We start from the raw sequence: 25,612 nt of genomic DNA on the forward strand, positions 1-25,612 counted from the left end.
CCTTCCATCTGTCCTGTGTACTGTCATCACTGGCAGGTATCTCAATTCCCCAGGCTAGACTTTTATTTTTTTTGTCTGAGTTGGGTCTTTGTTGCTATGTGCGGGCTGCACACGGGCTTTCTCTAGTTGCAGTGAGCGGGGTCTACTCTTCGTTTTGGTGCGCGGGCTTCTCATTGCGGTGGCTTCTCACTGCAGAGCACGGGCTCTAGGCGCACGGGCTTCAGTAGTTGTGTCTCGCGGACTCTAGAGCACATGCTCAGTAGTTGTGGCGCACGGGCTTAGTTGCTCCGCAGCATGTGGGATCTTCCCAGACCAGGGCTCGAACCTGTGTCCCCTGCACTGGCAGGCAGATTCTTAACCACTGCACCACCAGGGAAGCCCCAGCCTAGACTTTTAATGGCTTCCTACCGTCTGTTGAATTAAGCACAGACCAGCCTAGCCTGGGCAGTATGGGTAAACTCATTTCTTGCCATTCCCTTAGATTTTATTATATTTTCCAAGTTTGTGGAACTATTTGCTCTTTGTTGCTGTCGTGCTCTGTTGCTTTTTCTATCCTAAATGACCGCCTTGAATCTCTAATCGTTGGTTCTCACCCATGTTTCAGGGCCATTTGATTGGAACTCTCTTTGTGAAGCTTTTCTGTACTTTTCTCCCTATCTAGATGGGACTTGTTTCTCCTTCAAACCATTATAACACTAGAATCTGCCTTTTGCCCCAATTGCCAACATAAGACTGCAGCTTTTTCAAGCCATGGGCCATCTTCTTCATTATCTAGCACAGTGTTTTGTACATAGGAGGTACTTGGCAAATATATTTTATATTGAACATAGCTTTGAACCAGGATAGATGCAAAGAAAATTCTTTGTGCAAACAAAATGTCCATCATAAAATCTGTAAATGAAGTTACTTATGTGAGATAATTTGTTACTGAGAGAGCTGGTGTATTGGTCTGGATAGCTTGGATTAGGCTTCATTAACAAAAACCCTTCAGTGGCTTAACAGAACAAAAGTTGACTTCTCATTCATGCCACATGTCCAGCATGACTGCACAGGTAACTCTCCTCCTCTCAGTCACTCAGGGACCCATGCTGTTGGAAACTCCCTCTTAATGTGGCGTTTCCATGATCATTTTGATCGAGTGGAAGATGGTGATCAAGGGACACTGGACTTTCAAGTTTCCATCCTGAAGTGGCACCTGTCACTTTCATTTCCATATCATTGGCTAAAGCAAGTCATATGGCCATGCCTGACTTTAAAGAAGGGCAAGGAATTGCTGTCTTAGCATGTGCCTGGAAAGCAAAGAGCCAGAAGTAACTGTTGGACAGCAGTAATGACTGCTACATCTTCTTTGAGTATCATGGCCCATGGAAGATTAGAGGTAGCGAAATCAGATGGGCTCCTAGAGAGAAACACATTGCCAGTAGCAAGAAATAATAGCTCTAACTAGGCGTGGAATGAGGGTGGATTGGAAGTCAGAACTCCATTGCAAGCACTGTAATGCTTGTAATGTAACAGGCCGAGGCTGTTGATACGAGCGCAGCCAGTGATTTTCCAGTCATAGCACAGTCACTCCTGAGGGCATCACTATTTTACAGCACCCTCAGTGATGAACACAGAGATAGTCCTGAGGCATCCACAGAAAGTTCAGTTATATTCCGGATACACAATTTAAAAAGCAAGGAAGTGTGTACTAACTCAAGGTACATTTTCACTTGAATGGTTAAAAAGGATCCTAGTTCAACCTTACTGGTTTAATTGGGTTTGATTGAGGCTATAAAACTTTGGCGCTTGGGGAGGAGATTTCGCTTTTAACAAAGAAAGTGAGACCTGGGTTGAAATCTTGCTCCTGCCATTGATTATCTAACACTGAGCAAGTGTCTGATTCTGGAGCCCAAGTTGCATCGTCGGTGAAGTGCGTAGGGTGGTTATGAGTTCACTTTATGTAAAGTGCTTTGCCCAGTTCCCAGTTCAAGGTAAGGACTCATGATTATGATTATCAACGTCAGCAGCAGCAGCAGCAGGATTTGAAGAAACTTTGAGAAATCAGGTAAGGAAATCTCAGGATTTCCCCAGATTTTCCTACCTTTTTCCACTTCCTTGGCATCCTGTCACACCTTTCTTTCTTTCTTTTTTTTTTTTTTTTTTGCGGTACGCGGGCCTCTCACTGTTGTGGCCTCTCCCGTTGCGGAGCACAGGCTCCGGACGCGCAGGCTCAGCGGCCATGGCCCACGGGCCCAGCCGCTCCGCGGCATGTGGGATCTTCCCGGACCGGGGTACGAACCCGCGTCCCCTGCATCGGCAGGCGGACTCTCAACCACTGTGCCACCAGGGAAGCCCACACCTTTCTTATTTTCACATTTATTCTGTTTTATTTTGCTTGGTTGTATATGTGTCTGTGTCTTCTACTGTACTAGGCCCTCTAGTCACCCCATAAGTAGCTATTGAGCATGAACTGTCTGCTAACCTCTGTGCTAGGTTATGGCATTACAAAAACAAAAGGCATATCCCGGGCCTCAAAGAGCCTTTAGTCTGGTAGGACCAGAAACCAGTGAACCTGTAGTTAGAATACATTGTAACGGGCTATGTTTGAGGGTCCTGTGGGATCTCCTAAAAAGAGAATCTGATGCCACACAGGGAATATAAATAATGGTTTTCCAGAGAAGCTCACACCTACCTAAGTCTTGGATCAATAGCTAGTAGCTGGGTAGATGTGGGTTTAAAAGGCTTTTCAGGCAGGAAACAATGTGTAATGGCCTAGAAACACAAGAGAGTGTGGCTGCATTCTGAAGATGCTTGAAAGGCAGGAGAATAGGGTATGTTTGGGGAGTGTGTGGAGGCTGCGGAAGTTAGACGGAAGCTTGTGAGTTCAGGAGTTTATTGTGATGAGGAGGAGGAGCCACTGAAGGGTTTGAAGGTAGGAAATGACTTTATCAGCTTTGCCTTTTAGGAAGATCAGTGTGTGTGGAGGCAGCAGAGGAGTGAATATCCTGTTTCTCTGACATGGGAGGTTCTGAGGTTTGCAACCGTAGTGCCATGTCTGCTACAGGGTCATAAAATATTATGGATGAAGAGAGCTTAGAATGAGGTGAGGCTGGAGGGAAGGTTACCATTTAGGCTACTGCAGTAATAGTAAGGGTGTGTCCATGTCCTGCCTGGGGGTAGAGGAGAGTCAGCAAACCAAGATTTCCATCATGGCTTCACCAGTTTCTAAGGTGTGGCCTTGGGCAGGCTTCAGAACCTCTTGTGTAAAATTGGTAAAATGCGGATAAAAATACCTACCTTGCAAGGTTCTGAGAATTTGAGCAAATAGTTGTAAAAAGCCTGCTCCTGTACTATTAAATACGTAAAAATAATAGTTTTAAGATTTTAAAAAATTAATTAATTAAGTAAGTAATTTTTGGCTGTGTCAGGTCTTAGTTGCAGCATGTCGGGATCTTTCGCTGTGGCGTACGGGCTCCAGAGTGCGTGGGCTCTGTAGTTGTGGTGCGTGGGCTCGGGCTTAGTTGCTCCATGGCATGTGGGATTTTAGTTCCCCGACCAGGGATCAAACCCATGTCCCCTGCACTGGAAGGTGGATTTTTCACTGGACCACCAGGGAAGTCCCAGTTTTAAGATTCTTAATGCTTAGTATATTCCCTGGTTCACAGTAGGTGATCGTTAGCCTAAAATCATCTGCCAACACTGTGGTTTTATTTATACATCTTTTTTTTTTTTTTTTTTCTTTTTTGCGGTACGCGGGCCTCTCACTGTTGTGGCCTCTCCCGTTGCGGAGCACAGGCTCCGGACGCGCAGGCTCAGCGGCCATGGCTCACAGGCCCAGCCGCTCCGCGGCATGTGGGATCTTCCCGGACCAGGGCTCGAACCAGTGTCCCCTGCATTGGCAGGCAGATTCATAACCACTGCGCCACAGTGATGGTGGTCTAGGTGGGTTGGGCATGAGAGAATTATCCTGAGATCAAGAAGGGAACAGTTGGTTGATATGAATATCGTACCAATGTAAACATTCTTTAAATGCCAACAAATTATATATGGTCATTCAGCCATTCCCAGCCCTCACCCAGAAGTGACACATGCACGTGTGCATACACTCTTGTCGCTGATGTTTTAATGTGCTCACTGCTTGGGCTGCTAAAATGTGTGCGCTTCTTCAGCGTGTCATCATCGTTGTTGACTGTGTCCCCCTGAAATTTTGCTCCTCCTCGGTCTTCTTCTGAAATGTTTGTAAAGATGATAATAGGGGTTTAATCCCAATTTGTTCTCCTTTAGGTTCTGCCTGGTCATCCTGGTTGACAGGAGTTCCTTCCCTGTGAACTTCTGCACGACTTATATTATTCTGATTAAATGTTATCTACTGCCTTGTCTTATTATTTGTCTATATGTCAGTAAATTCCCCTTTTCCTTGATGTTAGTTTTCTTTACAAAATAATGGAACGATGGCATGTTTATGTGTTTTTGACATGACTTAAACCCCACAGAAACCTTGTGTTTGAAATATGTTAAACAGGTTAGAATATTCTGTTCCTAAGTTTTCAAAGTATATGGCAGTGATTTTCAGAGTTTTTGATCTCAGGACCCCTTTATAAGTTATAAAAATTATTGAAACCCCAAAGAACTTTCATTTTATGGGTTTTGTCTATTGGTATTTAATGTATTAAAAGTTACTGAGAAAATTTTAAGTCACGAGAATACACAAGCACGCATTCCATTAGGTGTGAGGACAGTGATATAGTCACATGTCATCATGTGTTATATAGCCTCTGGAAAACTGTGCTGGACCCTTGGTGAGAGAAAGAGAGTGAACAGGGCAAATAATGTCTGAGAATCACTGTGAAAACAGTTTTGAACTCGTGGATCTGAAACTGTGCACCTCAGATTGGGATTGAACCCACGTGCCAGGACTCAAACCCAGCCTAAACCCAGATTGAGATTTGAACTCATGTGGCTGGGACTCGAACCCGGCCAAAAGCCACAGTCTTCCAACTGAGATCACACACTGGTTTCAGGACTTAATGAAACTCAGGTTCTTGATGTCTCATCGCAGAAAGAATAAAGTGAGAGACAAAGTGATAGGTAAGAAGTGGGTTTATTTAGAGGGAAACACTCCACAGACACAGTGTGGGCCATCTCAGAAGGTGAGAAAGGCACCAGGGTATGGGGTTGTCAGTTTTTATAGGGGTGGGTAATTTCATAGGCTAATGAGTGGGAGGAGTATTCCAGCTATTTCAGGAAGGGGAAGGGATTTCCAGGAATTGGGCAACGGCCCACTTTTTAATCCTGTGGTCTGTCTTGGAACTGTCATGGCGCTTGTGGGTGTGTCATTTAGCTTGCTGATATGTTACAGTGAGCGAATACTGAGGCTCAAGGTCTAGTGGAAGTCGACTTGTCCACCATCTTGGACCCATTTGGTTCTAATCAGTTTATGTCATGTTCTAGAGCTATGTCATTCTTTCAAAGGTTGTGCCCTGCCCCCTTCCCTCCTGTTTCAGATCCACTGAAAGGGTCTTGGGGACTGTCTGGGGTCCTTGGACCACAGTTTGAGAACTGCTGGCATGTAGATATGAGAGTTTTTATAAATGACACTTTTACATCTTTTTGGCAACAAAATAACATAAGGATGGAAAGACTGCCAAACATCTGTTGTCAAAATGCACTCAACGTATTTTCTTTAAAAACAAACAAACAAACGAACAAAACTAGTTTCTAGCTTTTGTTAAGACATGTTCTTCACCTTGAAAGGGCAGATGTGTGTATTTTGGAAAATCTTCTAGGTGCCATACTATTAACAGACATTTGCCATCCCAGAAAAGTTTAGCAAACTTGGAACACCAGTATGTTTGTAAAAGAAGAATATACAGCTGCTCTTTAAGTCCTGGAAGTCTTATACATGCTTGGCCAGATGATAACCAGAGAACTTCTTTGAGGCACAAGAGTTTCATGGTTACTCACCATCTCATCGTCAAGTTTAGTTATGATCCTATTTATTTAAAATATGATCCAATTTTTATGAAATTAACCACATTGATGTCACTTAATGCATAAACTGCACTGCATCACGAAGCAAATGGTAATTACGTAATGGTACCATTACCCCCCACGCTCTGGAACTTTCACACTTTTTGAGGATTCTTCCTGAACCTCATGTGCCCCAAGATGTCTGACATAGGGATTGTTTGAGGAGGCCAGTGTCCACTGAAATTAAATATCAGAAAAGTTTATAAACAGGAGTTCTGGTATTTTCTTTTGTTACCTTGGTGAATCTTTGTGTGCCTTTGAGATGTCTATTCTCTCTGACAGTGAATGGCCTGGGCTGTTACAACAGCCTCTTCTTGCTCTTGCTTGGCCTTTTCCAGGCTGTCCTCTGTATTGCTACTCAAGCGATCTTTCTAAAATACAGATAGGACTATATCATTTCTCTGCTTACTCCCTTCACTGGTTCTCCATTGCCAGTGGGATAAATTTCAGACCCCTTAGCATGGCATCTAAAGCCTCTCTACCTTTTTACTGCTTCAGCTTCTTCACTGAAGCTTTTCTGAAACCTCACAGACAGTCATAAATTTCCACCACCTCATAATGTCCGTACCTGTTTAACTACATGCATCACACTGTTCTTGAGGGCAGGTACCACACTGTGTTCCTACTGCTGTACTCAGGTGTGTAGTAATGGCTTCTGCCTGGACTGATAAGATGGCATAGCTTCGATCGTGGTTCCAGCCTAGTTATTCCGCAATATTATATTTTTTTCCTTGCCCTTTTTAAAAAAAGATATGAGCAGATACACAATGTGGAACTACTACATAGGCCTAAGACATCTGAAGTCTCAGAGACATAATAGCAATGAAAGGGAACATTTATCTTGTATTTTCTAATGATGTATTTTACACATACAAGAACAGAATAATACGATGATACCCATCACCAAATCTTAATATGCCATATTACTTCAGTTTTTGTTTTTTTTTTAAGAAACAGAACATTACAGTTCCAGTAAAAGCCTCATGTATTTTTCCCTGGTCTCCTCCGTCCTTCACCAGAGAAAACACTATCTTGAATTTAAAGTTTTAAAATTCCCATGCGTGTTTTTATGCTCTTGTGGTTTTGCTACATGTTGTGTGTCTATATACCATGCATAGCAGGGGCCAGCAAACAGGCCGGCAGGTTTTATTGGAACACAGCCATGCCCATGTTTAAGTATTGTTCTTGACTGCTTTTGTGCTGCAACCTTCTGTTTCCAGTTTTCTGGACATGCTGCCGTCTCCCAGCCACCTTCAACACCAGTCCCCACCATTTTATCTCAGCTGGCCCAAAGCAAGATCATCTTTTCAAATATTCCAGTTGCATTTCCTCAAGACTGATTGGAGTCAACTTTTCCAAATAAAGAATTATGTCTAGAAGCTTGTCCTCTGAACACACCATTAAAACAAATAATCAGAAACCCAATAAAACCAAACATTAACAGCTCTTATTCAGAAAGGCTTTTTGTTTGTAAAAACAGAAATGAACTAAAACATGCAAAACTGAAAGTTCTGTTTCCTTGGATTTTTACCCCTCTCCCCTAGGCTTTTTTCTCAGCTACTAATAAAGGGAACATCTGACCAGGGACAAAATCTTTGCAGTTTTACTCTTCTGCCTTCCATTTTTAAAACCTTAGTGTAGATATCTAATTTGTACTCAGAAAGTCACTGACTGCCCATGTTACACAAGTCTAGGTCCAATGACGTGGTACTTTCAGCAGGTAGAGTTTAATGTAAGGACTATTAACTTTAACAGCGAATTGGAATAACGAGATTAGCTAGTAAGTTGTAAAGAAATAAGCACTTGGAAAGATGTTCAACATCATTAGCCATCAGGGGAATGCAAATCAAAACCACAATGAGGGGCTTCCCTGGTGGCGCAGTGGTTGAGAGTCCACCTGCCGATGCAGGGGACACGGGTTCGTGCCCCGGTCCGGGAAGATCCCGCATGCTGCAGAGCGGCTGGGCCCGTGAGCCATGGCCACTGAGCCTGCGCGTCCGGAGCCTGTGCTCCGCAATGGGAGAGGCCACAACAGTGAGAGGCCCACGTACTGCAAAAAAAAAAAAAACACAATGAGATACCACTTCCTACCCACCCACTAGGCTGGCCATAATCAAAAAGACAGATAATGAGTGTTGGCCCAGGTGTGGAGAAATCAGAGCTCTCATACACTGGTGGGAAAACAGTGGCATTTCCTCAAGTAGTTAAACATAGAGTTACCATATGACCTGGGTATATTTCACTCCTACATATATACCCAAGAGAAATTAGAACTTATGTCCCTATAAAAATTTGTACATGAATATGCATTGTAGCATTATTCAGGCAAAAGGTGGAAACAGCCCACATGTCCATCAACTGACAAATGGATAAATAAAAGATGGTCCATATAATGGAATGTTATTTGGCAATAAAAAGAAGTGAAGTACTGATGTGCACAAACCTTAAAAACATTGTGCTAAGTGAAAGAAGCCTGTCACAAAGGACCACATATTGTTTGATTCCATTTATATGAGATATCTATAAACATTTGCCTATTCTATGGAACAAAGGAGTTTAGTAGTTGCTCAGGGCTGGAGGTTTGTAGGGGATGACAGCTAAGGGGTGTGGGGAATCATTTCGGGGTAATAGAAATGTTCTAAAATTGATTGTGGTCATGTTTGCACAACTCTGAAAATACTAAAAGCCATCGAAAAGTATACTTTGAATGGGTGAATTGTATAGTATGCGAATGATATCTCAATAACGCTGTCAAAAAGAAAGAGAACTCTAGAGAATATAGAAACAGATCCAGGGAGCAGCCGCCACCTCAGGGATGAGCTAGAGTGCTCAACAAAGAGCTTCCCAACCTGCCTCACACCCACCACAGGCTGAGATTCAGACTTTGGTGTAGTGGACATGACAGTGGCTCACTGGATTGCAGATGAGCCACTGTGATGCTGCATGGTGGAGCTTGCCAGAAATCTCCCGTCTTGGGTACTGGGGAAAGCTGTTTACAGAGAGACGTCCCACCAGAGGCACTCTGCTACAAAACTGCCCAAGAGAAGTGCTGAGGGAAGCTGTTGGCCGCTGCTCACTGCTGGCTGCTGTCCACTGGAAAAGTCCTGTGTGCTGCAGGAGCCTACCTAGAGGAACACACTGGAACACACTAGAACCCAGAAGCCATGGCTTTCCAGCACCGTCTAGTGACAAAGCTTGACATCATTGTCAACTAGCAAAAGGAAAATATTTAAAGGGCCCAGATCCATTTTCACAGAGCAAGCAAAAAGGATGAATTTGGAGCTAAGAGGCAGTAAGTCTAATCCACACAGCGGGTAATCGGAACCTCAGCATACCCTTAGCTTTTTAATTCCCTTTGCAGATCTTCAGGTTATCCTTGCCACCTTGGCTATTGGGGCTCAGAGAAGCTGGGACTCTGTATTTTTGGGCCAACTTGCCCTCAGCCCAGTTCTCTCTGATTATCCATTTTTGCATATCTTTTTTTTGTTCTGTATCCTTGGTTCTCTTTTTCAGACACCAATCATACCTATGCTGGATCTCCTATGGCAACTATTGTATTTTTGTTTTTGTTTTTTGTTTGGGTTTGTTTTGGTAAATCCTTTTAAACCTTTTATTCTTTTTCATTTTATCTTCCTCATTTTATTTTTTTTGCGGTAAGCGGTCCTATCACTGTTGTGGCCACTCCCGTTGTGGGGCACAGGCTCCAGACGCGCAGGCCCAGCGGCCATGGCTCACGGGCCCAGCCGCTCCGCGGCATGTGGGATCTTCCCGGACCGGGGCACGAACCCGTGTCCCCTGCATCAGCAGGTGGACTCTCAACCACTGCGCCACCAGGGAAGCCCTTTATCTTCCTCACATTTTATCCACCAGGGCCTTCATGACTCTTATTGTGTTTTCAGCAGTTCTTAATTGTTCCTTTCATTGAGGCTTTTGTTTTTGTGGTGGTGTTATTTTTCTTTCTTCACTTTTCCTGAGTGTTAAATTTACTTAAAAAATGTTGTTTCACTATTTTTTCCCTGAGGTTCTCACTTTAATCTTGGCTCTTAGTTACCGCTTGTTTTTTAGAGCCTTTTGGGAGTGGCGGAGGGGCTGGTAGAACCTTTGTTAATGATCTGTATCCATCCTGTGACAAAGTTTTTTCTGTTGTGTGCTCTTCCTTTACCACACTTCCCCTCGACCCTCCCCTTTCCTTTCTTCCACTTTTGTTTAGATTCTTCACTGGTTACGTTTCATTTTTGTTCTGTTGTACTATATAACTTCTTCAAATGAAAAAAATTATATGACTGAAGTCAGATCATTTGGATTTGAATCCTCAGTCTGCCACGTACTAGCTCTATGATCTTAGATAATTTTACCTCTCTGTACCTCAGTTTATTCTCTATATAATGAGAATGATAACCTTGTAGGATTGTTGAGAAGATTCAGTGAATTAAATCATATAAAACTTTTAGAACTGTGGCTAGTCTGCCGTAAGTACTATGTGAATATTAGCAATATTGATTATTTTTTCCCCTGCATTGACTTGCAATTAGAAAATACACAATTCTTCTGCATAGAATAAGGTAATATATTGCATGTTAATTAACTACTTAAATCTGCTTAGGCATGCATAAAGTCTGAAAAGGAAGTATACATTCAGCAAAACCATTTAAAAAAATTGATCTTTTCCAGTAACTTGTTCAGGAAGCTGGGTAATAAATAGTACGTAATAGTTTCTAATTAGCTTGCCTCAAAAGGATTCACAGGAGACATGTTCAGGAAATACTTTGTGGCTTTTGCTCTGTGTAATTTTGTCATAATTGAGTTCATATTCATTATGGCTGCTATTTGAAGGTCAACAAAATTCTAACATTTCAGACTAAAAATTTTTGCTAGGTATAGTTTAGAAAATAACCACATTGTAGGATGTTTTAGAAATGACAGGAGTTTGGTGTACTTTGTTTCAGTGAGTTCAAATTTTTATGGAATTTTCTTTTATGGCTAATTAAAATAACCTAGTTTTATGTACCTTTTGTACCTTTTTTTGAGCAGACTATAAGTGACTGAACATTTGGTCAGTGAGCAGATAGTTTTTGAATATCTACCAGGGATGCAATGGTGAATAAAATAGACCTGTTCACTGCCTGGATTAGCCAGAATAAAATTTTAAGCAAATTACTGTAAATACTCCTGAGTACAAATGCATTATGTAATGGATGGGGGTATACGGTTGCTGTGGGAATTTCTAATAGGGAGACCTAGCCTAAAGTGTGGAGATGGGTAAGGCTTCCCTGTGGAATTAACTTTTAAGCTGAGACTTAAAGGCGGAGTGACAGTTGGCTAGGTGAAGTGGTAGGGTCAAGAAGGCTTCAGCCTGCCATTAGGAGACAGGATGACAAGTTCAAAACACTGAAAGACGTTCATTGTTGCAGACTCACAGAGGTAAGGTGGTAAGAGATGGTAACAGAGATGGGAGGAGATGTGGGCAGGGGCCAGATCATGCAGTCTTATAGGCCCTGTTAAGGGGTTTGGGACTTTACCCTAAAGACAGTGGGAAATTTACAAAGTTTAAACCTGGGAATAAAATAGATCCACATTGGCTGCTATGTGGAGAATGAATTGAAGAGGATCAAGAATGAATATGGAAGTACCCAAGGAGATGAAAACAGGATGAAATATACATACACGCCTGTTTATCACAGCATTATTCACAATAGCCAAGATATGGAAACAACCCAAATGCCCATCAATAGATAAATGGATAAAAAAAGATGTGGTACATATACACAATGGAATATTTATTCAGCCATGAGAAAGGAGACTATCCTGCCATTTGTGACAACATGGATGGACCTTGAGCACATTATGCTAAGTGAGATGAGTCAGGGAAGGGCAAGTACTGCACAATATCACTTATATGTGGAATCTGAAAAGCAAACCTGTACAAAAGCAGAGAGTAAATGGAGGTTACCAGAGGTTGAGGGATGGGGGAATAAGTCTGATGACGGTTAAGGGTAGAAACTTGTAGCAAGTAGTAAACAAGCCATAGAGATCTAACATACAGTATAATGAATATAGACAATAATATTGTACTATAATGTAATAAATATTGCTTAAATGGCAGTCATATTACAGTATATAAATATATCAAAGTAACACGCTATACACCTTAAATTTACAAAATGTAACGTCAAATTTATCACACACAAAAGAATGGACATGGGAGGCTTATTAGGAAGCTATAGTTGTAGCCCAAACAAAGGGTTATAGTGACTTGAAATACGATGGTAGCAGTGGAGATAGAGGGACAGGTGGATTTAAGAAGTATTTAAGAGGTAAAATTCATAGGGCTGGATGACTGATTATATATGGAGGGTGAGAGTGAGAAGGAGGGTAGTGTCAAGGATAATTTCCAGGTTTTTGACAGAAGCACCTGTGAAGGTGTTGCCTTTTATTGAAATAGTGAATACTGGAGAAAGAGGAGGTTTTTTTGGGAAGTCTGAGACATCTGTGAAACATCTAGATGATGATACAGATATTAAATAAATGGAGTTCCCTGGTGGCCTAGTGTTAGGATTCTGGGCTTTCAGTGCCAGGGCCTGGGTTCAGTTCCTGGTCAGGAAACTGAGATTCTGCAAGCTGCACGGTAAGGCCAAAAAAAAAAAAAAAAAAAGTTAAATAAATGGACATGGAAAAAATAAATAAATAAATAAATGGACATGGAACTTACAAGAAGTATCTGGATGGAATATATAAAATTTGGGATAAGGATGGTAATTGTAATCATGGAAGTGGAATGAGATTGCCTTGGGGATATCTGTGGAATGAGAATATAAAAAGCCTGAGACAGCACCCTAAGCTTCTCTCTACATTTAAAATTGCTGTGTGTTCCCTCTCTCTCTCCCTCCCTCTGTCTCTCCTCCTCTCTCCTCTCCCTCTCTCCCTCTCTCCCTCCCTTCCTCTCTCTCTTCCCCCTCCCCCTCCCGCTCCTCTCCTCTGTCCTCCCTCCTCTGTGTCTCTATCTTTCTCTCTCTATATACACACACACACACACATTATGTCTTTAGTATATATTACTTTTTGGAATGTGTACAAATTATATTAATTGTGTTTAGAGTTGGGGGAATATAATTAGAAATATATTAATTTATTTTATCTTTAAACAAACACTTCTTGAATGTGCTGTGTACTAAGTGCTGTGCTGTTATATGTAGGTGATTCACAGACCTAAGTTATAGATTCTGCTTTCAAATTGTATGCTAATTCCTTACAGAGACAGAAAAATAGATAAGATATTTTACAGTTGCTGTGATAGAGGTAAACATTGGGTGTTTCGGGAGCACAGATTGCCATAGTGTTGGGCAGTGTTTAAGGAAAGCTTTCTGAAGGAGGTAAGACTTGAACAGAGTCCTAGAAGATGAGTTGGTGTTGCTAAGTAAAGAAGGCAAGAAAGAGCTCTTACCACCACACTGTACACCTCTTACAGTTTCGGATGCTGTAGAAAGGTCAAGTCATGGGAGGACCCTGGTGTCCAGTGGCTTTGGCAATTAAGAGGTCGGTGGTAAACTTAATTGAGCGACAGGTAGGATTGGAAGCCAGATCAGATTGTGGTGGGTGGAAGAATGAATGGGGAGTGAGAAGTCAAACTCCTCTAGGGCAGGGTATAAATCTGATTGTCTTAGTGTCCTCTGTGCCTTGCATAATCCCTGGCACTTGGTGTTTGTTACATTAGTTTTGAACAGAAGAGAGACAGATCCTTCTCTGAGATAAGATGAATGCATGAGGAGGGGATGAGTCCAGCTGCTGCATTCCCTCTACATGCTGAAGAGAGTTTGCTGTGAGCACTTGTAGCTCTTTACCTGTGTGCTTTTTTTTTTTTTTTTTTTTTTTTTTTTTTGCGGTAAGCGGGCCTCTCACTGTTGTGGCCTCTCCCGTTGCGGAGCACAGGCTCCGGATGCGCAGGCTCAGCGGCCAAGGCTCACGGGACCAGCCGCTCCGCGGCATGTGGGATCTTCCCGGACCGGGGCACGAACCCGTGTCCCCTGCATCGGCAGGTGGACTCTCAACCACTGCGCCACCAGGGAAGCCCCTGTGTGCTTTTTTTTCATGGCTGTGCAGGGAGGCCAGGTACCCTCCTGCAGCCAGAAAAATTCTCTGCATTCATCTGTTAGTGTTCTTATGTTTTTATTCTGGTCTTTTTCTTTCTTTCTTTCTTTCAACGTTTTTCATTTGTTACTATATCATAAGCATTTTTCCATGTCATTAAAATTTTTTCATAAACAACATCTTAATTGGCTGCATAATATCATTCGATGTTTATTTGAACATTTATTTGCACATTTGGTTTAAGTTTTTTTCTTTTTTAAAAACTTTTAATTTTGAAATAATTTCAGACTTACAAATAAGTTGCAAAAATATTACAAGAACTCCCATATATCCTTCAGCTAGTCTGTGGTGGTGTTTATCAGGTTTCTGCATTGTAAAATTACTCTTTTCCTCTTTGTAATTAATAAGTATCTTGTGGGGAGATACTTTAAGATGATATAATATCCCATTTCTCAAAATATTACTTATTAATTTTAGCATCCTTTGATGTTTCGTAGCTGAATTATTACTAAAATGATTGCTAAATAGTGATTTTCTAATTACATTATCTACACTCATTCCACTGTAAGGGAGAGCTTTTTCCTCTCCTCACTTATTAAATTCTTATTTAGTGGGTCATAATCTGTTATTATCAGTCTAAATTGCCCCAGACCTGGCCAATAGGAGTCCCTCAAGCTGACTGCATTTTCCTTTTCACATGGCACTCTTTGAGCACTTTCCTACTTTCAGGCTTATCTTGATAGTGCCTTCTCTGCCTCAGCCCTGGAATCAGCCATTCTTCCAGGGACCCCTGGTTCCTATTACATAGTGGAGAATAGTATTTAAAAACCAAGATTGAAGTGCTAGGTGTGCTTATTGCTACTGGGATATGATTGCTGCCAGGCCCTTTCAGTGGACAGAGCTAGGGCTTACAAGCATGTACCTATACAAAAGCACACATACACTGTCCACATCTATAGTTATTTTTATATTTTTTATGTGTATATATTGAAAACCATCAGTTCACGCTGATACCTTCAATTCCAGTACAACCCAAAAGATTTATTCTAGTTTTTCTTTTTCTACATTTTCAACTCACTTCTCCATCACTGAGAAATCTGGCCCCTGTTAGCCTCAGTATATTTACTTATTTGGTCAGTCCCTTATCACCTCCTGCCATACCCCCAGACTTATCATGATGGCCTGATGGTCCTCCCCCTCTTAACTCCAGATATATGTGCCTACCTTGCTTGGCCCCTAAAGCCTAATGGCTTTTAGATTAAGTTATTCAGAAAGGAAGAGAGAGAGAGCGCTCATTCCTTTTAAGATTTATTTTTATTTTTTATTTATTTTATTTATTTTTGGTTGCGTCAGGTCTTAGTTGTGCACGCGGGATCCTTGTTGAGGCACGTGGGATCTTTCGTCATGGTGCGCAGGCTTCTCTGTAGTCGTGGTGTGCGTGTTTTCTCTCTCTAGTTGTGGGATACGGGCTCCAGGGTACGTGGGCTCTGTAGTTTGCGGCACGCAGGCTCTAGTTGAGGCGCGTGAGCTCAGTAGGTACGGCGTGCGGGCTTAGTTGCCCCGCGGCATGTGGGATTTTAGTTCCCTGACCAAGGATTGAACCCGCATCCCCTGCATTGTAAGGCGGATTCTTTACCACTGCACCACCAGGGAAGCTCCCTCATTCCTTTTTATGGCTGCATAATCCTCTATTTTGTGAATACACCATAGTTTATTCAGTCCTTACTGAAGGGTTTTTTTCTCTTATATTACAAATAGTGCTGCAATAAGTAGCCATGTGCATAAATCTTTTTGTATTTTTGTCAGTGTATCTTTGGGATAGTTTCTTAGAAGTGAGATCATTGGGTTAAAGGGTAGAAGCATGTATGGTTTTGTTAGATACTGCCAAATCCCTCCTACCACCAGCAATGTATGGGCGTTCTCCCCACAGCTTCACTACTAGAATGTGTTGTCAAGCTTTTGTCCTGGCAGTGAGTTTGAAATTTCATCTCTTTCCGAATATCGAGATGTTACACTCCTCCTTGTCTTGGAGGCTTTGGCTTATTTTAAGCTCTTATTTGCTTCTTTGTATGTCACCCACTTCTGGAGATCAGTTTCCTGTTTAGGCTGTTTGTTCTACTTCTTTATTTGAAAATCTTTTTCCTTAATGGAAAAGTCGCCATTCTCACTGTCATATCTGTTGAACAAATGGGTAAATTCGTTGACTGACTGACGGTTGTGTGTCTGCCAGAGTCTTAGGCTGAAGTCACAGTATGGCTGTGGCAGTTCAGATGTCACATCTGCATTCAGGACAGAAGGAGGGGGGAAGGGCTGGGAGCAGCCACTTCAGTCCCCTTTTAAAAGGGAAGAAAAATCTTTCCAAGAACCACCTGCTTTTTGTAGGCAGGCTGTTTATACCTTAAATTTCTCATTGTTTTTGTCAGAGGATTGGACAGAGTACATGTTCTTTGTGCTACTGGAAATGCAAGTCTCCAATTTCTATTTCACTTTGAAAACTTTGTACATTTATTACTTGCATGAGTACAAATATTAAAGTTAAATATACAAATACATCGTGAAAAATACCCTCTCCAAACCCACTTTTCAGAGGTAATTACTGTCAACAGCTTGGTATGTATTCTTTTATCTATGTACTTCCTTCTTAACCTTAATTTTAAATATTACTGTCCGGGGCTTCCCTGGTGGCACAGTGGTTGAGAGTCCACCTGCCGATGCAGGGGACGCGGGTTCGTGCCCCGGTCCGGGAAGATCCCATATGCCGCGGAGCAGCTGGGCCCGTGAGCCATGGCCGCTGAGCCTGCGCGTCTGGAGCCTGTGCTCCGCAACGGGAGAGGCCACAACAGTGAGAGGCCCGCGTACCGAAAAAAAAAAAAAAAAAAGATTACTGTCTTCCTTGTTTGTTACCACCAGTATGGGGCTGTACATACATTCACATACGTACTATTCTACAAGATTTTTTTTTCACTTAGCAGTATACTGTAACTATTTTTCTATGTCAGGACATGCCTGTGTGTTTCATTCTGTTAACTGTTACAGCATATTCTATACTTGTTATTTTCCTGCCTTCATCAATCCAATCCATTGTAGGGTTTCCCTGGTGGCGCAGTGGTTGAGAGTCCGCCTGCCAATGCAGGGGACATGTATTCGAGCCCTGGTCTGGGAGGATCCCACATGCCACGGAGCAAATAAGCCTGTGCACCACAACTACTGAGCCTGAGCTCTAGAGCCCATGAGCCACAACTACTGAAACCTGCATGGCACAACTACTGGAGCCTGTGCGCCACAACTACTGAAGCCTGTGCGCCTAGAGCCCATGCTTCGCAGCAAGAGAAGCCACCGCAATGAGAAGCCCACGCACCGCAACGAAAAGTAGCCTCTGCTCGCTGCAACTAGAGAAAGCCCTCACGCAACAACGAAGACCCAATGCAGCCAAAAAAAAAAAAAAAATCCATTGTCCACCTTCTTTCCTCTGTGTGCTGGTGGCTGACCTCTACAAACTGTAGCATCTGGGCTTCCTTGCCTTCTGGCTTCCAGTTGAGATCAGCTGATGAAAGGCACTGATGGGTATCAGAGGACCAGTGGTGAGAGAAGTCAGAGTATTTATTGTCCCCTGCTGTCCCTTGCCATGGCCATAGTAGCAGATGTGTTCCTCTGTGGCCCCTGCTCCTGTTGGCTGGCCTCTGTTCTCCAGCCAGCTCTTGCTGGGCTCCAGTATCTCCCTTCTTTCTCTTTGCCTTTTCAGCTCCAAGGTAGGAGTAGCTTCCTATTGTTGCTAGTTCCTGGATGTGTCACTGCCCCTGGGTAGTTCCTCTAACCCTACAAAAAATCTTGTCATTAATTCCTTTGGTTAACTCCTTTTCATGTGCTGTCTACTTCCTGCCAAGACCTCAGTGATAGCAATGATATAAATATCATTGTGTACATGTACCATAATGTATTTGTCTGGTTCCCTATCGATGGACATTTGAGTTGTTTCTAGTATTTTGCTCTTATAATCAGTGTTGCTAATAAACATCCATGTATTGATACTTTTAAAATAGTTGTTGGAGTGTTACTCTTGGAAAAAAGTCATAGAAATAGAAATGTGGAGTCAAGGTGTGTGAATGTTGTAAATTTCAACAGATACAGGTTTCCCCTGCTATCTGAAAGTAGAACATTCCTAAGAAACCTTTCGGAAGCCAAAATGGTAGAAAGTGAAAAAGCGAATACCATTAATTTATACGGAAAACTTTCTGAGTGTTCTCAGACCCAAAGAATAACTACCAAATCATGCCAAATAACAGTTAAAACCTAAAATAACACTAACGTATATTAAAAGCAGGAATGACATGATAAATACATAGCCTGTATAAAATAGAAATAATGTATTTATGGTGTAGTTTCCCTCACCAGAGTCAAGAAGACAGCAAGCACACTGGAAGGCTAAGCCGTGGTGGTGATGGTGTGTTAGGCTGAATCATTGGAGGTTGGGTTGGTGGGAAGTATAGGAGACTAGGGTGTAGGAAAGAGGGGAAGAGGGTCATTTCTCAACATCTCATCATTGTCTGAATCCATCAGACCAGGCAGGTCACTTATGTCTACACCTTCTGTGGCTGTCTGCCTTGATGTCAAAGGTTGAGGTTCATTGTCTGCTGTGGCTGATGTGACAGGCTTGAATAGGACAGTATGCTTGATTTGCTTAGCCTCACGCATTTTTCTATCATACAATTCTTTATAGACACTCAAAACATCCTGCAAACCTGTCCTAAACTTGTGTGTCCTTTCAAAATTAAAGTCATACTTTTCTGCAGTCATTGCAGCACTGTCGTTCATAGTGAAAATCTCATGTAAGTGCTTTATTTTTAGTTTCTGGTTGACTTCACTCATGGGCTATTTGCTACTGAGTTCAGTTTCAACCTATATCTTTTACTCTTGCAGTTGCATCAGCTCTTGGTGTGTCAGTTCTTGGTCATGGGATGCTAAAACCTCTTCAACATCTTTATCAGCTTCCACAAACCCAGCCTCCTTAGCCATAGTCACTGTTGCCATATTTATTGTTGATTTGAAGCCTTTAAGATTGCTCATTACTTCAGGACACAGTCTCTTCCAAATGCCAATTCCCACCAAGACTTTTAGCCTAATGAAAGCATCTCCAGATTTAGCAGTAGCCAATTTTATTTATTTGTTTTATTTTTATTTATTTATTTATTGAATGAAAGATTCTTTGTATTCTATAGTGCTTTGCAATTTTCAAAAGTGTCACACACATGATTTCATATAATCCCATAATAACCTTTTTTTCCCCCTACCCCTGTACTGCCCCTCACGCCTTCCCTTTCCCCACTAGTAACCACTTGTTTGTTCTCTATATCTGTGAGTCTAGCAATTGCAAATTTTATGTTTTAATTTTTCCAGATCTCTCATAATGCTCTGGAGTTGCCCTCTCTGTCAGTGGCACTTATAATAAAATGCATCACGTTTTTGCATACAGTGAGCCTTAATTTGGCTATTAGGCCTTGGCCACGCAGTTGCAGCAACAATGTCATACTTGGCGGTAAGAACACAGCACAAATGTTGCTGCTATACCTGGTAATGCCAGGTGGATGAGCAGCACAATTATTGACATCCACAAGACACCTATTATGGAGGTTATTTTCTCTACAGTATTTTTCATCAGAAGGGCTAATGTATCCACTCATGTACTCAGAAAAAAATCACTTGGGTATTCCAACCACTTGGATGTGAATGAAACATAATAGGAAGTGTATTCTTATCAGTGCCTTTAAGTTCCCTCAGATTTTCTGAATGGTACATTAGTTGAGGCCTTAGGACAGCATCACCAGTGGTGTCAATAGTAGGCATTAGGATAAACCTCTCCTTTGATGCCTTGTGTCCCTTAGCCTGCTTTTCTTCTCTTGAAAGGTCTTGCTCAGCAATTTTTTCCAGTAAATTACAGCTTTGCCATAGTTAAACACTTGCTTATGTAAACAGCCACCTTCTGGGAACTTTTCAGCAGCTCCAGTATCAGCCAGAGCACTCTGTCCAGTAACTTTTAAGCTATGAAGCTGCCCTCGCCTCAAAAACCAATGAAACCACCCATGACTACCTTTATTTCTTTTTTCTTTTTTTTTTTAACATCTTTATTGGAGTATAATTGCTTTACAATGTTGTGTTAGTTTCTGCTGTATAACAAAGTGAATCAGCTATACATATACATATGTCCCCATATCTCCTCCCTCTTGCATCTCCCTCCCACCCTCCCTATCCCACCCTTCTTGGTGGCATGACTGCCTTTAAATTTGACTCTCGTAACACTTTCATTACCATTGTCCAGTGCTTTCTTTCTTTCTTTTTTTTTTTTTTGGCCACGCTGTGCAGCTTGTGGGATTTCGGTTCCCTAACCAAGGATTGAACCTGGGCCCTCAGCAGTGAGAGCATGGAGTCCTAACCACTGGACCACCAGAGAATTCCCCATCCAGTGCTTTCCGTTTCAGCTTTTTGAAAAGACTGATTTCTCCTTAAGTGTAAGATAATGCAACACTGTGCTTTGTACACCCATCAATCCACTCAAGCAGCAGACTTTCCAATTTATCCATTACTGGATGCCAGTTAAGAGAGACCCCTTTCCTACGAGCAGAATCAATAGTAACTTCGGCAGCTTTCAATATTCTTTCCCTCTGAGTGTAAATAGTTTGAATGGTGGACACAGGAACGTTCGAAGCAAGCGCATCTTTATTTTGTTCTGTACAATCTAAATGCTTGATTACGTCCATTTTTATGCTGAGCACAACACCCTTACAAGTCCTCTTAGGCTTTTCTGATACCTTAGGACACATCTTGCTAACAGATGCACAAAATAAATCAAGATAAAGCACAGATGCTCACAGATAGAATTCAAAGCTATCTATGGTGGTTTGATGCAGAAATGCCGAGTGTACTTCCTGGGAAAGGAGGTTGGTGGTGCTACTCTCGCTGCTCTGGGTGCCCGCTGCCTCTATAACTGCTGGATGCAAAACATGCTGAAAGCTATTTTCACCTCTTTTGATAAAAGTGAAAATCTTCTTTGGGTTTGTTTCATTTAGGTCTTTCATAGAAGCGAAGTGGTGTAAAGCGAGCTTTCAAAAAGCAGGGGATACCTGTACTTCCAAATTCCTCCTAAAAGAGTCTACCAATTTACATTTCTACAATGCGTTATTTGATTTTTTTAAATCGAAGTATAGTTGATTTATAATTTCTTAGTTTCTGGTGTACAGCAAAGTGATTCAGATATATATGTATTATATACTGGGTTGGCCAAAAAGTTCGTTTGGGTTTCCTATAACTTTTTGGCCAACCCAATATATGCTTATATATTCTTTTTCATATTCTTTTCCATTATGGTTTATTAGGATATTGAATACAGTTCCCTGTGCTATACAGTGGGAGCTTTTTTTGAAAAATAAATTTATTTATTTTATTTATTTATTTTTCCTGCACTGGGTCTTTGTTGCTGCATGCGGGCTTTCTCTAGCTGCGGTGAGCGGAGACTACTCTTCATTGAGGTATGCGGGCTTCTCGTTGCGGTGGCTTCTCTTGTTGCGGAGCACGGGCTTTAGGCGCACGGGCTTCAGCAGTTGTGGCACACGGGCTCAGTAGTTGTGGCTCATGGGCTCTAGAGCACAGGCTCAGTAGTTGTGGTGGCACACAGGCTTAGTTGCTCCACAGCATGTGGGATCTTCCCGGACCAGGGCTCGAACCCATGTCCCCTGTATTGGCAGGCGGATTCTTAACCACTGTGCCACCAGGGAATCCCTCATTGTTGTTCGTTAAAAAAATGTCTTCATTCTTCTTGGGCATGAACTCTTCAGATTAACATTAGATCTAAGTTTTAAAAAATCGTGGGTTTTGACTAAATTTATAGAGAACTGACATTTCAGGAGAACTGACATGTTTCCAATATTGAATCTTCTCACTTGGGAACCTGTTATGTCTGTTTATTTATTTGGATCTTTTATGTCCTTTGGTGAAAATCTTGTTCATTTCTTCCGAAGTTTAGTTTTAGGTATTTTATAGATTTTGTTGCCATCATGAGTGGAATTTTTCCCCCTTACAGTTTTTAATTGGTTATCGCTGGTATAGTTTTTAAGAAGCTGTTGATTTTTGTAAGTAAATCATATAATCACCTACTTTATTGAATTTTCTATTGGTTCTAATGATTTTTCGGTTGATTCTCTTGGCTTTTCTAGGTGGACAATTATATAGTCTGCAAGTGCTAACTCTTTATCACTTCATTTATAATATGTATCCATAGGTTATAATATTTATAATATTTCTCATAGATTATTTCATGGCTAAGATAGCTGAGTGGGGTTTGGGAAGGGGGCTCCTAGGAAGTCTTCTTGGCTGATGCTACATTTAAGGTGAGTATCAAAGAACGTGCAGCAGGTGAAATAGGTGGTGGAGAATGTATTCCAGACAGACCTTGAGGAGAGAAATGTTCAGTGACTAGAAAGAAGAGGGGCTAGAGCATAGGAGACAAATGAGGTTGGGAGAAGCAGGAGATGGTTGGAGAGTAAATAAGGGTGCAGTGAGAAGCTACTAGACTCTAAGGAGCAATTAATTTCTTTTAAAGGAATTGAGAATTTAATGAAAGGTCTGTTAGGCAGAATGGTCCCTCAAAGATGTCCACATGTGGGAATTCCCTGGCGGTCCAGTGGTTAGGACTGCGTGCTTCCACTGTAGGGGGCGTGGGTTCGATCCCTGGTCAGGGAGCTAAGATCCTGCATGCTGCATGGCGTGGCCAAAAAGAAAAGAAGAAAAAACAACAACCAAAGATGTCCACACGCTAATCCTTAGAATCTGTAAACGTGTTACTTTACATGGCAAAAGGGACTTTGCACGTGAAATTAAGGCTACAGACCTTAAAGTAGGGAGGTTATCCTGGATTATTCAAGTGGGCCCAATCTAATTGCATGAACCTGAAAAGCAAGGAAGTTTTTCCGGCTGGAAACAGAATCAAGATGTGGTAGAAGGGGAAGTTGGTGAGATCAGAGTAAGAGGGACTTAACCCACCACTACTGAAATGTACCACATGGAAAACAGGAGCAAACACTGTCTGATAACCAGCAAGGAGACAGGGACTTGGGCCCTACAGCTGCAAGAAACTGAATTCAGCCTACAGCCTGAAGGAACTTGGAAGTATGTTCATCTCCAGAGTCTCCAGAAAGGAATGCGGCCCTGCTCAGCCCCTGGTTTTGGCCTTGTGACACCTTATGCAGAGGACCCTGCTGAGCCACACTATAGCTGGAATTTTGGCCTTCAGAGCTCTGAGATAATAAATTTGAGTGGTTTCAGGCTGCTGAGTTTGTGATAATTTGTTAGAGCAGCAGTAGAATACTAATACAAAGGGGTTTAAGCAGGGAGGGAATGTTAGACTCTGTGTTATTAACAGACTGTTCGTGTGCTGTGTGGAAGCTGGATTTGGGAGAGTGCAAATTTGGAGGCGTGGAAACTTGTGGGAATACAGTGGTGGCATGGGCTAGGGTAGTGATGGTGGGAAGGGGGTGTGATTTGAGATTTATTTGGGAGGTTAGACTTGACAGAGTTTGGTCATTGATTGGGTGTTAGGAATGAGCGAGAGGAGGGACACAAGGATGACTGCTGATTTCTGGCTTGGATGCTGACTGATGGTGAAGCTGTTCTTTGAGCCGGGCTTGAGCAGGTTGGAGGATGCCAGGTCATCAACTCAGTGGTAATTCTAGGTGGTTCTTCATTTGGAAATTCTCCTATAAATACTTATTTTAAGGTAGAGTATATCAATAAGATGATTGCTTTATCAGTTAAGACCTAAATTGTTTTTTGGTTTTTTTTTTTTTTAGGTCATGTAGGAAATCGTAAATCATGTGAAGATGGGACTCTTGGTATTTGTACGCAATCTGCTGCTAGCCCTCTGCCTTTTTCTGGTACTGGGATTTTTGTATTATTCTGCATGGAAGCTACATTTATTCCAGTGGGAGGACTCCAGTAAGTATGGTCACTTTAGCCTACCCCCAGAAAAAGCCTGCTGCAGATCAGTTATTGGGTTTTCCTGTGGCTGCTCTCATATTCTTCAGAGATGGGCAGTGATAGTAAACTGAGCATTCCTGGGACTTAGGCTTAGAAACTGCTTACCACTTTTGTTGCTCTAGACTGAGAACTTTGAAGTGTTTTAAAAACTGCATGCCATGGCAAATCCTTTTATGAACTCAAGGAAGACATGCTATTCTTCAATAAAAACCCAAACCATATCAGTACTTCTGGTTCTCGAATGTTGTTCTTTTTAAATTATTATACTTTATTGCCACTCCCATTTGCCAGTTACTGCCTTAGGGCTTGCTATTGCAGTTGTTTTTTTAATGACCTTAAAGCATTCATCTTTACCTTGGATTTTGTTTTTAATTTTTAATTTTTTTAATTAAAAAAATTAATTAATTAATTTTTTTGGCTGCGTTGGGTCTTCGTCGCTGCGCATGGGCTTTCTCTAGTTGTGGTGAGCGGGGCTTACTCTTTGTTGCAGTGTGCGGGCTTCTCATTGCAGTGGCTTCTCTTGTTGTGGAGCACGGCTCTAGGTGCGTGGGCTTCAGTAGTTGTGGCTCACAGGCTCAGTAGTTGTGGCTCGCGGGCTCTAGAGCGCAGGCTCAGTAGTTGTGGCGCACAGGCTTAGTTGCTCCGTGGCACGTGGGATCTTCCCGGACCAGGGCTCGAGCCCGTGTCCCCTGAATTGGCAGGTGGATTCTTCACCACTGTGCCACCAGGGAAACCCCAGTTTTTAATTTAATACTGTCTTTGTTTTAGTTTCCCTAAAGAAATTTTGTCTACTTAATCTTTTTAGCTCTTGCTGGTACTGAACTTGTACTTGAATAGAATAATGGCTTTTCCCCTACCCAGTAACTCCTAATCCCTTGCTCCCATTTGTAGTCATTCTCATGTGATACACTGTTTTCTGTAGGGCTTCCTGACCCCCCTCCCCCAACACCGACTTGATTCTGGTTCACCCAGCGTTGCCTGTGCTGTGGTTTGGGGTTTGCAGTTGAAGAGGTTGCACTGAGCTGCACCAGCCTCTGCACACTGTCTTCTTGGCTGTAGCTTCAGGTGTCACACAGTGACGACGCGTAGCTTTCCTTTTGATTCTTTTGTCTGATGGCTGTCTGAGCTGGGTGCAGGAAAATTTGGGTAGTCTGTTCTGATTCCTAATGCCTCTTCTCTAAAATAGTTTTATTTTTACAAACACCTACTGGATGCCAGTGTGGAATTCACTTGAGAATAGAGTCAGGCTCTAGATAAGAGGTTAAACGGAGTTAGAATGAGTTGGAAGAGGCAACTGGCAATTGGCCTAATACTGTATTGACTTCTTAACGTGGGAACTGTTCCTATGAAGTAGTTCATTATTTTCTCACATGGCCCAAACTACTGAAGCAGTTTCAAGCCAATTTAAAAAGTATAGTGTTATATCTTTCATATATTGTTTTATATGTAATGTTTAAGTGCCTCTTAAATGCATAGCTTATAATTATCACTA

General features: G+C 42.0%; 1 protein-coding gene across 3 annotated transcripts in view; it reads left to right on the forward strand.

Moving 5' to 3' along the window:
• Nucleotides 1-25,612, forward strand: part of ST3GAL3 (ST3 beta-galactoside alpha-2,3-sialyltransferase 3) — a 224,679-nt gene that overhangs the window by 2,985 nt on the left and 196,082 nt on the right. For 2 of the 3 annotated variants that reach the window (XM_032633218.1, XM_032633202.1), the window contains exon 2: nucleotides 23,934-24,078. In XM_032633218.1, the coding sequence (XP_032489109.1) occupies nucleotides 23,964-24,078 (115 nt within the window). In that variant the 5' untranslated portion in view covers nucleotides 23,934-23,963. Of the gene's footprint in view, nucleotides 1-21,579; nucleotides 21,592-23,933; nucleotides 24,079-25,612 lie in introns of those variants that run through there. The other variant, XM_032633211.1, reaches the window with a different exon arrangement.

This window comes from Phocoena sinus, chromosome 1 (assembly GCF_008692025.1).
Source record: "Phocoena sinus isolate mPhoSin1 chromosome 1, mPhoSin1.pri, whole genome shotgun sequence".
In the NCBI taxonomy this organism is placed as follows: Eukaryota; Metazoa; Chordata; class Mammalia; order Artiodactyla; family Phocoenidae; genus Phocoena; species Phocoena sinus.